Source organism: Rhipicephalus sanguineus, chromosome 11, assembly GCF_013339695.2.
Source record: "Rhipicephalus sanguineus isolate Rsan-2018 chromosome 11, BIME_Rsan_1.4, whole genome shotgun sequence".
NCBI classification, from domain to species: domain Eukaryota; kingdom Metazoa; phylum Arthropoda; class Arachnida; order Ixodida; family Ixodidae; genus Rhipicephalus; species Rhipicephalus sanguineus.
Window position 1 is genome coordinate 132346151 of NC_051186.1, and position 16493 is coordinate 132362643.

General features: G+C 43.9%; 1 protein-coding gene across 7 annotated transcripts in view; it reads left to right on the forward strand.

Annotated features, from left to right (window-relative positions):
• The window catches only part of LOC119374501 (UTP--glucose-1-phosphate uridylyltransferase), a 97524-nt gene extending 85940 nt beyond the window's left edge, over positions 1 to 11584 (forward strand). For all 7 annotated transcript variants that reach the window (XM_037644618.2, XM_037644621.2, XM_037644619.2 and 4 more), the window contains 8 exons: positions 920 to 1008; positions 1822 to 1890; positions 2983 to 3014; positions 3125 to 3221; positions 3742 to 3820; positions 6237 to 6403; positions 10127 to 10231; positions 11471 to 11584. In XM_037644618.2, coding sequence (XP_037500546.1) covers positions 920 to 1008; positions 1822 to 1890; positions 2983 to 3014; positions 3125 to 3221; positions 3742 to 3820; positions 6237 to 6403; positions 10127 to 10231; positions 11471 to 11578 — 746 coding nt within the window. In that variant the 3' untranslated portion in view covers positions 11579 to 11584. The remainder of the gene's footprint in view (positions 1 to 919; positions 1009 to 1821; positions 1891 to 2982; positions 3015 to 3124; positions 3222 to 3741; positions 3821 to 6236; positions 6404 to 10126; positions 10232 to 11470) is intronic.
• The last annotated feature ends 4909 nt before the right edge of the window (positions 11585 to 16493 follow it).

A 16493-nucleotide genomic window follows, 5' to 3' on the forward strand; every position in this document is an offset into this window, starting at 1 on the left:
CAGAACGACGCTAAAGAAAAATGAGCATGCCCACTTGGCTGCCCATTGTAGTAAGTGCAACTGCTATCCTGTCCTCAAAGACACAAGCGTCATATACAGACATCAAGATCGCACAGTCAGAGAAATCATCGAAGCTTTCCACATCAAGAAGGGGGGAGAGGGTTGTATTAGTCAGGCCTCAATTAATCTCCTGGAAAAGGAGATTAGCTTTTTAGATGCCACTTAAGAAGTGTGATATCTTGTTCTGCCTAACTCGCGCCTAATGTCATAAAAGTGTAAACTGATACGCATATGTTTCATCATGTGACCCTTCAATGTGTATATTTATATGTGTGTGGTGAATAAAAAAATTTCACTTGATAGTCAGCGCTCGTGTCGTCGTTTCCTTATTCTTCTGTGTTCATGTGTGTGCGCTGTGTTAAGATGAAGATTTACCAACTTGCCCAAATATCCACCTTACACAATATAGACATTAGTTCTACAGTATTTTCCTGAAATATTTTTAGTGGTAAAAATTTTTGGGCACGTGTATGCCATGCGAACATCACGCAGTGGTGGAACACCAGATACGAGAAAAATTTCCTATAAATCAGTTATTTCATGCATTCTTTCAGCATTTGCTTTTCTGCGTTTTTCGAGCATCGTTATTTCATTACAGGGCAGCTCCTGACAGTAGCTTCATATTTTTCACAAAAGACGGTTGTGGCATACTGGGTACCTCCCTACTTCACAAAACGGTGTTGATTCACGGCTTAGTGGGCACCTCGCAACTGTGCTTGCAGTAGGCGTGCTTACAATGGTCTCTGTGAAGGCTGCTCCTCTAGCTTACGTGGTGACTGTGCTGTATACTACCATTTGAACTGTGGCAGTGCTGTACAACGAGTGAGTGCGTTCCTTGACTAGAGGAAAATGCGTTCAGGCATCCTGAACATGCTTCTGTCCACGAGCGGCAGCCAGGCCCCCGACTTTGTCATGGAAGTCACCGACAAGACGAGAGCCGACGTCAAGGTGTGTGCTTCGTTGCTTGTATCTGCTCTTTCTACTTCGTAGCTGTGTGTATTTTCGCGTGTGTTTAGTATTGGTGTCCATCAATTTATGTGCAGCTGTTACCCACAAAGTCTTCTAATTTGTTGTGAAATGCCCAGTTTCAGTAGCTCGTTTACAGGTGTCATATCAGTACCAAATATTTCCCTACAATAGAACCTTGCTGTCACATTTTTGTTGGGGAACCACTTAAAAAGAATGCATGATTCACGAAAATGTAACATGTAGTAATAATTGCGTGAAACGAGTTGGAAATGGCGCTGGCGTTTCCGGATGTATCAATGAGGTTCTGCTGTATTTTCATTTCCATCCAGGTAAAAGGCAAGACCGAATTTAAAAAAAACGTGTATACCTGTTGCTGAGCGACATTTCGTGGCCCACTTGTTTTGGACTTGTCACTTACGTGGGCCTACTTGCACAGCTGCGACAAAAACTTAATTTGGCACCCAAATCTTTAACAGCCGCTCCATGAATAATTCATTAATAAACTTTATACACGTTGTTGTTTGTACATTAGACCGATCATTTTTGTGATTGAGCATAGGAACTGTTCACAGAGTCTGTGTCTTAGAGAGTTAACATATCTGGTAATCAAAGAATTTTGCCATAGCCTAGTAAATAAATATTTTAAAAAATTTTCTCTCACAGTCAGCTATGTATGATAATGAAGCGGTATGCGATGATCCTAGTAAAGTGCTTTCACTGCAGCAGTAATGTTGAAACAGGTGAAACCAACGGACTGTCTTACCATGCTTCTTTTTTTTTTCTAATTCGTAGGGTGGCACGCTGATTCAGTACGAAAACAAGCTTCGTCTGCTCGAAATTGCGCAGGTTCCCAAGGAAAATGTGAGTTGGCCTTCTATGTTAAGTGTGAGCTAGTCGCTTTTATGCTTTCTGTTTTTCCTTTTTTCAAATTTTTTATTTCTTTTTCGACAAGATGCATTCGCATTTGACACATCTTCTGGCTTGGAGGTTGCACAGTACTTAAGGATTGAAATGCAAAAATTTAGGGCTAAGTAATGCATGTGCTTTTGTTTACACTGTGTACAGTTTGTGTCATATCGGCGTAATTTTGACTCAAACACTTCCATGAGAGCCAACATTACCTTTATAGTGGCCAGATTTTCAGCTACCAGCAACTGCTCATAGTATTCGTTATACTGAAAAAAAATGTCGCGTTTCAATCCGTGAGTAGTCTGCATTGTCCAAAGTATGCACTATGACTACCCTGCGCAAAAACCATGAGTAGAACAACTTGAACTGGTATCCAAGAGGATAAGTGTCCGCTGGCAAAGTACATGTGTTCAAGCCACTAGCTGATTTTGTTAAGTTTGTCCCTGTGAATTCCTTGTCACTGCAGTTTGTCGTGAATCGCAAACTGACATTTTGGATATCGGCTCACATATTATATACACAATTGTATATCTGGTACATGAGGCAATGCCTGCAGCTATCAGGTGGAAAATCTTTGAGGCATGGTGCTCAAATTTTTAATTTTTTTGTAGCATCCGCGAACCATTAAGTGCATGCGTCTCTCACTTAGTTGCTGTTTATAGATGCTGTCGTTGAGATTGCTTACCTGATATAGCCTCACTATTATTTATGACCAACTTAGCTGAAGAGAAATTTCATTTTGCTTCAAGTTAGTACCAGTGTTGAAGGCTTGTGTAAAGTTACTTCTTTGGGTACTGCTCGTACACTTGCCTTCCATCCTCGAGTTGCACGTACTACAGTGCACATGTGTGTGTTTGTATGGGTTAATGCTGCAGTTAACATTTTTCACATCCTGATTAGGGTTGTGCAAATTTGCGTTTCATTGTCTTAGCATCCACAAAGATACCATGGCTCGAAAAAACTGCTCACTGAACCACTTTCAATTCGTGTTGCTGCTAAATTGCTGCATATCTTCCCAACTGAAACGCCTTCAATTTCTTACAGGTCGACGAATTTAAGAGTGTAAAGAAATTCAAGTGAGTTTTAATTGCTTTACTTGTTAGCAAGTGCTTCTTTCATTCATTTTCATTAGGAATCAAGTTGAGCATTCCTTTTCACGTGTCCTTTCTCCATGCGTGTCATGCAGGATCTTCAACACAAACAACCTGTGGATGAAGCTGAGCAGCGTTGGCCAGTTGGTCGAGACCGGTGGCATTGACATGGAGGTCATTGTTAACAACAAGGTCGGTTCTCAATGTCAGCCCTCTCTTCTTTTCTGTGTGTGTGCGCTATTCGGATACAGTCATAGGGTTTCATACCAGTATTGTAGAGGGAAATCTGGTGTCTGTCCAGGCTGCAATGCACGGTGCTTCAGCCAGCAGGGGAATGATGGGTAGCACGTGGATTTGTCAAGGCTTCGTTCTTTTGGCTCCGTAGGGCCTGCAGCCGCTTTGTCGCAAGACAAAGTTCAGCAAAAGTTCAGCAGTCCCACTTCACCACCTTGACCCTTTTAGGCTGACCAATTCAAATCGGCTCACGAGGCTCACAGAGCCGTCCTTTTATCCAAAACAAAAGCCGAAACACAGCAACAAAGCCACAAGTGTGGTCGAAGTCGCAAGCAAGAAGACTGGGCAAATCCACATGCTACCCATCTTTCCCATGGTGTCTGAACGATCGCAGCGCCACAGTTGCCTCTAGTAAATATTGTAAGACAATCCATGGATGCAGTGACACGATTTGACCTTCTGTTGTTTTCTGCAACAGACCCTGGACTCGGGCGTCAACATCATTCAGCTCGAGACGGCAGCTGGAGCAGCAATGAAGGACTTCCAGAACGCCATTGGTGAGCTGAGGATGTTTTGATTACCTTTACATCGGTGGCCGTTACACTGAATGGGTGTACTATCGAACCTCGTTAAAGGGACACTAAAGAGCAAAACGATTTTTCTCGCATTAGTAAAGTAGTCTTCCACGATACCAAAAACACCATGCTTGCTGCGAGAAGACGCTTAATAAGCGAGAAAATGCGCAAAAAGAAAATACAGGTGGCGATGCCACCTTGGAATTCCCGCACCATTTGCTGTGACGTCACATATTTTTGACGGCGCCTGCTTGGGCCTGGGTAGTTCCTAATCGGTTAAATCGAAGTACATTGTCCTCTGAGGGGGCCAGAGACTTGAAATAACGAGTTTGTGGAAATTTCGTCGAGCCAGTGGCGCCAAAATACGTTAAATGCTCTTTGACATCTTTTACGTCACGAATTACAAAGTTCGGCGCGAAATTTAAAAATGAAACTTTGAACTTGGTTTTCTCCTCTAATAATAAACCTATGGTGGTGAAATAAACTACACAAGAGTTCTCCGAGCACACTTTATCAATCTAAACCAATTCATTGTTTCTCTTTAGTGTCCCTTTAAAAAGAAGTAGCATCGGGACCACAGATTAGCTTGTTATATGCGATATTCATTGTAACAGTGAGATAAAAGTCGGCTGTAACAAATTGGCATTCTTGCTCCCACAACAATCCTCGATACAAAAACGCATTATTCTATCAAACCCACTATAAACGAGGTAAGCATTACCCATTTCCTTGTGGGGCTTCAAGCTACGTAGACTAGAATGCGAGAAGGACAGATTAGAACAAAACAAAGTCCGAAAGAGGCCTACGTTCACATCAAATTTTTAACGTCAACCAATTTTAAAGCAAATGAGTTTTTGATGTCACAAACACATTAAAAAATGTGGCTTTCAATATTTATTTTGCTTTTTATGCTACCTTACGAGTTTGGAGCCTCGTGCGAACCAAATATTTTTTCGTTACAGCCGCTATCGCAGTGGCTTTCGCGCTTTTGATTTCATTATAAAAAAGGATGTCACTGAAAAGCGTGAACCAACCAAAGTTCACATTTAGTTTGCTATAACCGATAATTTGCTGTAGTATCAGTGTTCGTTATAGTGAGGTTCAACCCTGCAGAAATCTTCTTGCAGGCCTGAGAAAGAAGCTTTGATTTGTGAAGATGTCGGGGCTTCATCGGAATGCTTTATTCTTCATTACAACTGGGTCTGTAATGGGTTTAGATTTTCTGTTATGAGGCCTCTCTTGCACTGAGTTTGGATGTTTGTACCAGCAGTCCCTTCAATGCTTTTAGAATGCAGCTCTTAGGCGCTCAATCCTGCGTTGAGCAGCGTCGCCGTCGCTGTCTGTCGAGTAACCAATAGACTCCGAAAAGTAACAGATAGCCATAAAAAAATAAAATGAGAAAAAAATTTTCAGGAGGAAGTGGGATTTGAACCCAGGCGCTCTCCGTGGCATTCGAGTATTCTACCACAGAGTCACTGAGCTGGTGCTTGAAACTCATTTGCAAAAAGACCTTATATGGGTGTCATGTCGAGCAAGGAATCGCGTTAACCTATAGTAATATAGCGTGGCAGAAGAGTAAAATAACAACCAGTCATTGCACAATGCTAATTGTGCAACGAGTGTGTGGTTTAATGTTTCCCACCCACTGCAAAGTGCTCAGCCAAAATTCATCATCATCAGCCACATGCAGCATCAACAAAGTGCACATAATACCTTACAGCTGTGTAGCAGGTGCCTCACTTATCCGCATAAAGACGAATAATGGCGTAGTGGGTGCTGTCCTACATCAGAAAATATATGATTTAAGGCGTAGTAGATACCTTGCAGAAATCCAAAACCTCAAACACAGTTGGCATTGCCCCAACACAAAGCTGCGCACAGAATACGCATTAGGCAGTATTGTAATCCTCGTTGAATTTTTTAGTGTTCTAAAAGTATGTTTATGGAAATCTTAACTATGTTTGTTATCTTAAATCTTAACTGCATCTCACCTTATTGTACACTGTGTTTTTTGTATAAATGATGTTAATGCAGTTTAGATAGAAGCCAACTGCATGCAATAATGCCGCCCTGCTGTTGGACGGTAATTCATCTTTGACGGGCTTCCGACATCTACTGCTCATGCTAGACTACTGTAAGACAGATGCCATCTAAAGCCCTTTTTGTACGAGAGGCGTTGCCCCAGCTCTTGCTTGGAGAAACTGAAAAGTCGAGGATGGTGATGCTTGTACACAAATGGGAACGATAAGTATGGTAGGCGTGCTTACAGTGTTTGCAGTGTGATAACCAACAGACTGCCCTCTCATCACTCATTTTGTTGTATCTACGTGCACCAACTTTTGCATTGTCGGAGCTTTCCTCTCGATTGTTGAGTGAACGTTCTCATCGTCACTCGCAGGCATCAACGTGCCGCGCAGTCGTTTCCTCCCGGTGAAGAAGACCTCTGACCTGCTGCTGGTGATGAGTAACCTGTACCACATGAAGTTTGGCACTCTGGTAATGAGCCCCAAACGTGCCTTTCCCACCGTGCCCCTCATCAAGCTGGGGGACAACCACTTCTCCAAGGTACGTGTATTCATCGCAGAATTTTGGACAAATCTTACTAGAAGTATGTAGTACTAGTACTACGTTAAGGAGTACCAACACCTGTTTTGAAAGCTGAGCTTACTCTGCCATACAAATCTCCTGTGTACGGTGGTGGCTCTAAGCAAGTTTGAAGCTCAGTAAATGCTAAGGTATCTTGCTTTGACATTAAAGTCGATTTTTTGCACCATGGTGCACCTAGTGAAATTGACACTAGTGTGACATCAGGCCACAGTATCAATTCAGGTGACTGCACACACCAGTATGTCTAGTTTCAACGACGTCAGGCAACAAAACATACAAAATGGCTGCTTGCGAGTCACCAACGGAGCAGAGCGGTCGTGGAAACATAACAAATTTTCTGTGGGCACGTGACGAGGTGCTTGTACCATGTCGGGACGTCAGGTTAGAGTAGGAACCGAAACTAGCCTTTATAAATATGTTGTAATTAATTTTTCAGGGTGCACTGACGCTTACCTGTACATTTTCTAGGCTCTTTAGTGCTTGGCTTTTTATTTGATGCAAAGAAACGACAGCTGAAAATTTTCTTGTCAATACTGCTTTAAGGGGGGAGGTGGCGATCGAAAAAAACTTTTTTGTTTGTTGACCTAGAGTAATGAAATTTGGCAGGCACACTGAAGAGTGTCTCGAATAGCTATATATGAAGTTTCATTGCGATATCTCGAGTAGTTTTCAAATTACTTTATGTTACATGATCTGATGACATACTCAGCTGGTGAAAAGCCTAGCATTGTAACAAAACACGCCAGGAAGGTCCAAGTGGTTTTGATCTTTACTCAAAAGAACACTACACAGGATGACATTATTAAAAATTGTCTATTCCTTTTAGTTTTTTTACAAATAACATCCCCATCAGCTTCATGTATTGCATCAGAACTTCTCATGCACTAATTATCACATACAAAAAAAACTATGCCCTAAGCAAGGTAAAGAATAATGTCATCCTGTCAACAAGACTTCAAGGATTAAAAGAAAAAAAACGGAATCAAAATCTGTGTAGTAGTTGCCAAGATATCTGCTCCACGAGCTGAGCAACATGCCAAAAAAACAGTATTGAGAAAACTGCGTTTAAAGTTTGGCCTTCTCTAAAACACCTAAAGATTGTGGTCTTTGGTTTTTTTTTTTTTTTATGGTGTTTCACTTCTTGGACATGTGGCCTTTCTCCAGTGTGCCTTTGTTCTTTTTTCATAACCTCCTTCTTTTTTTGATCTACAAAAAACCAGTATGGATTTCAAACCAAGTTCTCTGTATGAAGGAGTGGTGTGATAGACATGACAGAAAAGAAGATGTTGCAATCTAATAAGGCCATATACTGAAATAATTACACATATTTCTTGTATTTATGCTGTCATTAGCATAATTATCTCTTGCTTATTGATTACAATTATTCATTGAATATTTTTTATAAAGAGAGAGGTTTGTTGTGACAGAAAATGGCTCACACCGTGATAGCCGATGCCTTCGTTCCAAATAACAAACAGTTATGGCCAAGACGTTAGTGGCATAGGGATTTTTGAGCAGTTTATTCAGTGACGCAAGTCGGGCAGATAAAAATTCGTCCCCCTGCTTCATACACGTTCTTTTGCCATTCTCGCGTGTGAAACGTATTATCATTCGGCCGATCGCGGCAAGCTAGTCTACGAGGCTTTCATTGTTTCAGAACATTCATAAACGCCTGCGGCGATACCAAGCACGGCTCCAAGCACGTCTAAATTACATCACTAGTGCTTATTGACAGCACTCTGGCCACGAAGTGCTCGGCCGCGGGGTCCGTGGTGCCGGCGCGTGATGTGCTTGGTGGCGGCGTTCGGTGACGATTCGCGAATGCGAAGCTACGATGACGATCCACCCATCCGCGGTTCCGAAATGCCGGCGAGCAATGTGCTTCTTCGCTTGCAAAGAAGCACATAGCCGCGGGTACGCTAGCGCGTTGTTCTTGCCCGCAAGGTTCGAGGTTCGTCTCGCTAAACGGCGCCGTGAGCGGAGTTAGGCCTAGTGACGACTCCGAGCAGTAGGTGCGCAGGCGTGGTGCCCGTTGCTTCGAAGTGCGTAATGCGTGGTCGTGAGTACAAAGAGTCGTCCCGCGATGGCCTTCGTCACGATGTCAGAAGTGCTGATAAGCAGAAATCAAAACATCTAACCGCGAATCCGACGCTGAAGTCAACGCTAGAGTCGGTCCGAGACTCGCGTTTGCGATGTTCGCTAGGAGCGCGGCGCACCATCGTAATCAGATCGAACTTCCTCTTGCAGCTCCAAACTAAAGCGTAATTATATTCTAAGTGATCGTCGAGCCGTGAACACAGAACAATTGCGAACGTGTCACGAAGTAGCGCGATTCTCGACAGCCGTGAACTCGCGACGTGCAATCGGCAGACGACGATCTCCCGGAGCGAGCATCGGACCAATGGCGAGGCGAGCTGGGGCAACATGGCGGACGCGGCCAATCGGAGGCCTCGGAACGACTCTCCAGTGTTTGCTTTTTGTGCGCTTCTTTCTGAATGGAGGAGCCAGCTGAAGCGGGGAATTTGAACGCGGAGAAATGCCCTTTCGAACAAGCCCAAGAAGTTGGTTCGCGGTCACGCCATCGCGGAGCTACAATTTTTTGAAAATCGCTCTTTTTTCGCGATTTCCACAATAATTTTCGCCACCTCGGAGGGCAAAACAAACTTTTCGAAGCACTTCTGGGTGGTTTTCAGTGTAGATATTTTGGAATCAGATAGAAAAAGGGTTCCAGAAACTTAAAACTTGATTTTCAGAAAATCGATTTTTTTGCCATTTTTTGCGATACGAAAGCCGCGTCCCCCCTTAAGAGATAAAACTGGGCGAGTCGGTGAGCGTTCATTCTTACATAAAGCGCAAGCGGGCAGAGACGCAGAAGAAGACTGTACGAGCGCTTACTGACAACCGCAATGTTTTTATGAGAAAAACAATGTGTCACTGATAATTCACGGTCAGCACATGCCACGTAGCATGCATGCGCAACCTGCTGCTTGTAGAAGTTCAGGAGGTTTGAGGGGATCCTTGAACACGGGGTGCCGCTGGAGCACACGTCTTCTTCAAGGTAGCGACTGCCTGCCTTAGTGCATGTGTGTGTATGCCTCCTGCACTCTTCCCCAACCGCAAAAGTGGAGAGGGCAAGTGCTTGATGGGGTGTGGTGTGGATGTTGAGATGAGCTGGCTTGCTGAATTGGGTGAGTAACACATCAGTAAAAGAAAGGGGCGGGGGGCACATGCCTGCGGTCATTTTTTTTCTGCATTGAGAGGGTAGACAGTAGGAGGCATTTGGCAGGTTAGCTTATCCCAATATCCACTCTTGTCGTTAACTCTTAATTGAACGCTGTGACTCGCAAGAGCAATAGCCGAGCTTCGTGGAGGGAATGGAGAGGTGATGCTCACGAACTTCAGCAACGAGTACAAGCACGTCAATAAAGGCATGACAGTCGCCTGTATCTAAGAAATTGTAGAAGTGCTTGAATGTTTATATTAGCTGTTCTGCACAAGATTCGATGACCCTGCCACCCTCTCCAAAAGTGCTTCCTGGCATTTTTTGCACATCATGGTGCTACTACTTGGGGTGGCAGTGCAGGTCTTTCAAGAGTCAGCAATGTTGTGCCAACTTTTCATAAACTCGCCACAACCAGTGCACGGTGGAATCGAAGAGTTCTGTCTCGCCCTACAATGCAGGTTCGAGATTTCCTGAACCGGTTTGCAAGCATACCGGACATTTTGGAGCTGGACCATCTGACGGTGTCGGGCGATGTCACTTTTGGCAAAGGAGTCTCCCTCAGGGTGAGTCATCTGTGAAGGGTGTCCTTGTCAGAATGTGTGTACTTGCCTGCCACCACTCGGGTTGGGCTCCTAATTTTTAACATCGGAGCCGTTTAAGCCGACTGTTAGTCCGTGCAGAGCAAACAGAAAACTGTCATCATCATATCATCATGAGCCGGCATGCACTCTCTTCTTCCTCTTTTTCATCTTCTGCTTTGCTCCCAGAACATGTGCACCAATTGTCCCACGTGTGATTGATAACTCTGATGGATGAGAGAACAAGTGCAGAGAGAGAGAGAGATCGAAAGAAATGGAAGGAAGACAGAAAAAAATAAAGATATAGGAGAAAGAGAGAGAGAAAGAAACAGGGAGGGAATTAAATAAATAGAAATAAACAGAAAAAAAGAAGACATAGAAGAAACAGAGAGAAAACTAAAGAGAAACAAGGGAGGCCACCCAGCTCTGCCCTTCCTTCAGGCTTGGCACCACTAGTGCTAAGCTGCCTTAATTTTTTTTTTACCTCCAATATTGGTGACATTTTCCTCGCTATGTAGCAGATGTTGTGACGTTTCTGTCCTCCATTGTGATATTGGTGCTCATGTAAATTACATTGTGTAAAAGTACAGGGCACTCCACTTATGACAGTCAGTTATGGCACTGTAACTTTTATACTATAGTATTTCACATATTCATACCATATGAGATAATCCTGTGTGTAGCCATGTATCTTGATGTAACAAACATGAATAGTATGTCAAAATAAATCCTCAAATTGGTGCACTGCTATTTCAGTGTAGCATATATATGGGTGGTTATAACGAACACTGAATGCGAAGAGTGATTCATGTGTCAGATGCAGCGTTTGAATGCAACGCTCTACTGCCTCATCTCTGGCTTCCATTGTAGTCATCATCTCTTTCTCAACATTGTCACAAATAGCAATGCTGCAGTGTTGGTCATCAGCCTGTTGTGACAGTTTCACTCTCTTTTTTATAAGTTCTGGGACCTTGGTGATTTATTATTTTCTGAGTAAAATCTTACTAGTAGCATGTTGTAGTTATCCTGCTACGTTATAGTACACCATAATTTAGTAAGCATCCCAGAAGATGACAGTTAGTTCTTCGGTAGTTTAGCTATCTATATTGGCTATGCTGCCTTCAACGTGCTTTTGAAATTTTCAAGGAAAAGGCTTAGGAGACATATTATTTCTTTACGCACTCGCGTCCATGCTGCTAAAACCATTGCAAACTTTATGCACAGGGCACAGTGATCATCATAGCCAACCACGGTGACCGGATCGATATCCCAGCATCAGCCGTGCTCGAGAACAAGATTGTGTCTGGCAACTTGCGCATCCTGGACCACTAAGCTGGCCGTGCACTCTCGGGAAAAAGAAAAAAACAAACTCTTGCAGTCCCACATGTTCCTCTTACTTGTGAGCCTTGCTCTCTCATGTTGCAGATTGCTTATCTGCTTTATGCTCAACGTTTTCCTCTCCCGTGTTGTATTATGCCTGCCAGGCCCTTTGTGTAGGTTTATTGCTGGCGAAAACCAACGTAGAAAACATGAGTGTGGTGAACCCCGATTTGACTTTGATAGCCAGCTGGATGATGTTTTGATGGCATTTAAGGGTGAACCAAAGGCAAGTGTACACTGCAGGATAAACAGGCCTTCCACAAGCTCGTTTTAAGGCATCTTTGTGACCAACATTGTAGTTGCAGCATGGCTCCTTGTGACGTAGTTGTGTCGCGGCTGTGACACAGTTGTGTCATGATCGTCACCGCTGTGACGAAGTTGTGAAGCAGTATCATCGTTATGTAGTTGTGCCATAGTTGCATTGCAATCGTGTCATGGCATTGTCACAATCATGGTTCCATGGTTGTGACGACTGTGAGCGCTCATGGCATGGTCGTTTCACAAGTTTCTTGCGGAAGACGTCACAAACACTCGTGTTGTACAGAGCCCTTCTGTGCAGCAGGACTCTCACTCCGAGATAGTTTCAGCACCAATCAGTCTGGTGCTAATGTGCTGCATGTGATTGTTTTCAAGGCGCATTCATATATCTGAAAAGTGTTGATGACACTAGTCTACGTTAGTTATTGGAGGTGTGGTTTACTTGCTGCATCATTTGTGAAGCGTATTACACTTCGAGTGGTATTGACCATACATTTCTCGGTAGTTTTCACGCTTGTTCACATGCGCACGAGTGTGTTGGCACCCTGAATTTCAACCTTAGTGCCATTTCTGTGGCTAGATCTCCCAGTCTGAGCCAAGTTTATGATAACAGTGATAAATATGTCCGTCATTTTTGTCCAGCAGTTTTGTGGATGCCATTTTCATGCGTGAGCTTAACAACCACACGAATTGAGCTCGCACCTGTGCCATAAGTGAGTGAAAGAACCACTTGAAACTGGGTGAAAAAAAAAATTATACAAGAGTGCACTGGTCACATACAACTTGTGCCATTTGTATCAATGCTGTGTAAGTCTTGCATTTGTGATGAGCCATCAAGTCAGCAACGAGTCTAATCATTTTTTTTTTTTGCCTTATCTTTTTAAAGAATTTGAGCGTCATAAGCCTGCCCTTGTACACCTGTGAAGCAGGCTTTTGTTTTCCATTTTTTGAACGTTGTTACTGAAGTGACACCAGGATTGGCTGTCGATGGAATTCTCATTTAAAAAGAATGATTTCTTACATTTTATCATTATTGTTATTTTGGGCGTAGTTCCTTTTCATTTGTGTCTGGTTCTAATATTTATCTGGGAAACACGGTATGTTGTACGTCATTCTTTGCACTTATGGTATTTGGGGAAGGAATGCATTATAGCAAAATTTTACTTGTGTGCGTTATTACGCACGCATCATGTGTTGGGGGTAACAGAGACCTCGTTAAGTTGAGGCAGTGCTATTTTCGCAGTCTTTGTGTGTTTACCTGTGAGAGTATTTGAGCGTATGTCCCCGAGAGAAAGCAACGCGTAGCAATCCACCAACTGCGTTCGTTGTCGAAGGCGTCTACGGTCTGCAGTTATGTACAAAGTAGCAAGTTTTTTGTCTTAGGTCGTGAAATAAATTATTGTTGAATTCTCCGTAGGTGGTTGTTTGTCTGACTCGCTTTCACAGACTTGGATTGTGGAATGCTAGTTGGTTGTTCATCATCAAAAGGCAAATACAGCAGACACTTCATCAAGACTGACAAAGGGAACATGAGACATGGGCACCAACTAAGCACTAATCTGAGGCATTCGTGCAAGTCTGTGAAGTGTGCACTGGATTTGACTTCTGATGATTGCACTGTGCGGAACGTCCTACCCATTTCCTCATCATTGCAGTCTACACGAAAGATTGTTCTTAATGCTTTTTTTTTTAAGTCTGATGGGAGCAAAATGCGAAAGATTTCTTGTTTTTAGATTTAAGTACACGTTAAAGAACCCCGGAGGTCAATCAAGTCCACCGTCTATTTAGTATCAGTTGTGGTTCTTTGAAGCGCTGCCAGTAGCCACACTCTGAAACTTTTACTTGTGGCGACAGTGTTGCTTTGTGTGAGATGTATAGTCGCAATGCAGAAAGAACAGGACCATTGTGCAACAAAGACACAGGAACCTCGTTATCCTCAGTGGTTGCTACTCCTGTTGCTATCTTCATTGTTTTCATTTAATTTGCCAACTTTTAGCCATGACAGGATAATCCAATGACTGCACACTGAAAGCGATGTCTCCAGAAATGAGTCTCAGAGTGCGGCTCCTGGTGGATTATGTTTGTGTAAGGCGAGTGGCTGTACGATTGGAACCATTGTGTGGCAAGACGGTGATGGCGTGAATAAAACTGGCTTCAATTACTGTCATAATATCATGATGGCTTATACTCAGACTTGGCATGCTGATTCTTGTGTTCCGCTTATCTGCTCAATGGGTGGAACCGAATGGGTAGCTACGTCATCTGTAAATAAGGATTACACTAGAGCTGTGCGAATAGCAAAATTTCGGGTGCGAAGCGAATTCGAATATTGAAGTGTGAGTGCGAATCAAATCGAATATTTCTCGAATATTTCTAGAATATTTTTCGAATACTTCGAAGCGAAATTGCAGAAAAAAGTTAAGAGAGGATTCCTAAGCATATTCTTATGAGGTAGCAGCATGGAAGTGTTTCTTTTCGCTAGGTTGATGAAGCAATGGCGGGGTGGTGTTTCAAAGTTGTCTTATCAAGAATGAGGCAATGTAGAGGCCGCATTGTATTTAGGTAGATGATTTGGTGCAACCAGAGTGTTGCCGACACCACTTTACACGTGATAAGCAAAGATGCCATTTCCTCAGCCTCTCCTCCTCTCTCCCAACTGATGTGGTGGACAAGGGTGTGCTCCCTTCAAGTCTGGAGTTCCCAATCTGCCTCGTAGACATCGATATATAAGAAATCTGAAATTTTGGTTACTAAGTAGCTTCGGCGTCCAATTTTTAGGACTTCCTGCCCAAATTTCAGGCCGAAAACAGCATTAATTGAGCCCCCAACTCTGCCACATCTTTCATCCCATGTTGGAACCAGCGTTTTCTTGAGTTAATACATTTGTGACCGTAGCGGAGCTTGAAAGGCAGCTTTGCCGCAATACTGGGGTGTGATGAGGTGAAGCATATTGAAACTCTAGGGACCGCTTCCAATCCGACGTTGACTGTTCTATAAGTTCAACCGTAACGGAGCTTGAAAGGCAGCTTTGCCGCAATACCGGGGTGTGATGAGGTGAAGCATATTGAAACTCTAGGGACCGCTTCCAATCCAACGTTGACTGTTCCAGTGATGCTACCGAGGACTTCTGATTTGGAGCAATTTTTGGAGCAGCAAAATTTCCATTTTGGAGCACTTTGGAGCAGCAATATTTTCATTTTGGAGCATGTAATTTTGCATGTGGGGGCACTTTGGAGCAGCGAATTTTACATCCTGGAGTGCAATACAGAAGCATATTGCATTAACATTCAAGCACCTGAGTATTATTATGGGCCTCTTATGAAGGCTAGAAATATTTCGATTCATTGCAAATCTCATGGAAAAAAATCATCTCAGGAGCATGGGCGTGCGCACAGGGGGGGGGGGGGGGGGGGGGGCGCAAAACGTGCCCCGTACATTGACCCTTCCGATAGCAATGATATGGACGCTCTCCGCGGATTTTTGCCGTCGCCATTGCCGTAATTTTCTGTATAAAGACCAAATTAATAACATCACCACACGCATTCTAGCCGCGGGTAAAAGCTCGCGAGCGTTGGCGACGAACGCGGCTGAAGCGGAGATTAAACTAACCGGCCATCTCTCTCCGTCGCACGGACAGCGCATGAGATAATATCTTCCCGCGTGCGGGCCTGCCGTCGATTGCTCATCAAACAGAGAGGAAACACCCCGCCCGTCTTTCGTAAGGAGCATGAAGGGACGCCAGGGGAGCGGAAGGGGGGGGGGGACCGCATCGTTCGAAGGGCGCAGTCGCTTGCGCTATCTCGAGGCATCAGGAGACGGCTCGTAAACTTGCTGTGCTCTCAACGCTTACTTCGCGTTTAGAGAACTCAGAGCAAGAAAACGCTTCGGTTCCTGGAGGGGCCATATTCCCTTAAACCAGCGTTTTGTTGAGTTACGCGAGATCGGATCCAAAAGAGCTGCTAGTCTTACTTCGTTTCACAATACAATTTTTTGGTATCGCATTCATTGCTTCGCTCTTAAGCGAAACTGAGTTTTTTTAACCGTTAGCTATTGACCCCCGAAAGCGAGGGGCGGACGTGTAACATGGCGTAGCCGCTTCACTGTGGGCCGTCAGCGGCGGGCTCGCTACTGACAGCTGCGCATTTGCGGCTGCTCCGACCAGGAGATATGATTTTACTAATGAGATGACATTTTTTAAAAAGCAAGCAAAAAATTCGAATTGGAACCCTTGCACGTGAGCTCGAAAGGGCAGGGCCTTTTAGGGGGTATTTACCGCAGAGTGATTACAAACTCAGACGTGCTGGCGGAAGGAATTACGAAAAAGCTGTTCTGGCCGAATGAAGATCCATGGATAAAGTATATCTGAGGAAAAGTGTCAACGCGTTTCCACCGTTCGCGTGCTCTTCCATAAACGCGAAGCAAGGAAAATTCGATATTGTCCCATATATCTACTGCGAGCGATCCCAGATTTCATTCCGCGATGTCCGGAAACAGAAGTGACAGACATTTTAGCGGCACTCATGTAGTTATCACTGAACATTGCTTTCCTTACGTGCCGTGCGACGCTTGAAACGAGCTATCAGCAGCGTTTCTGGAACAGACGACGTCC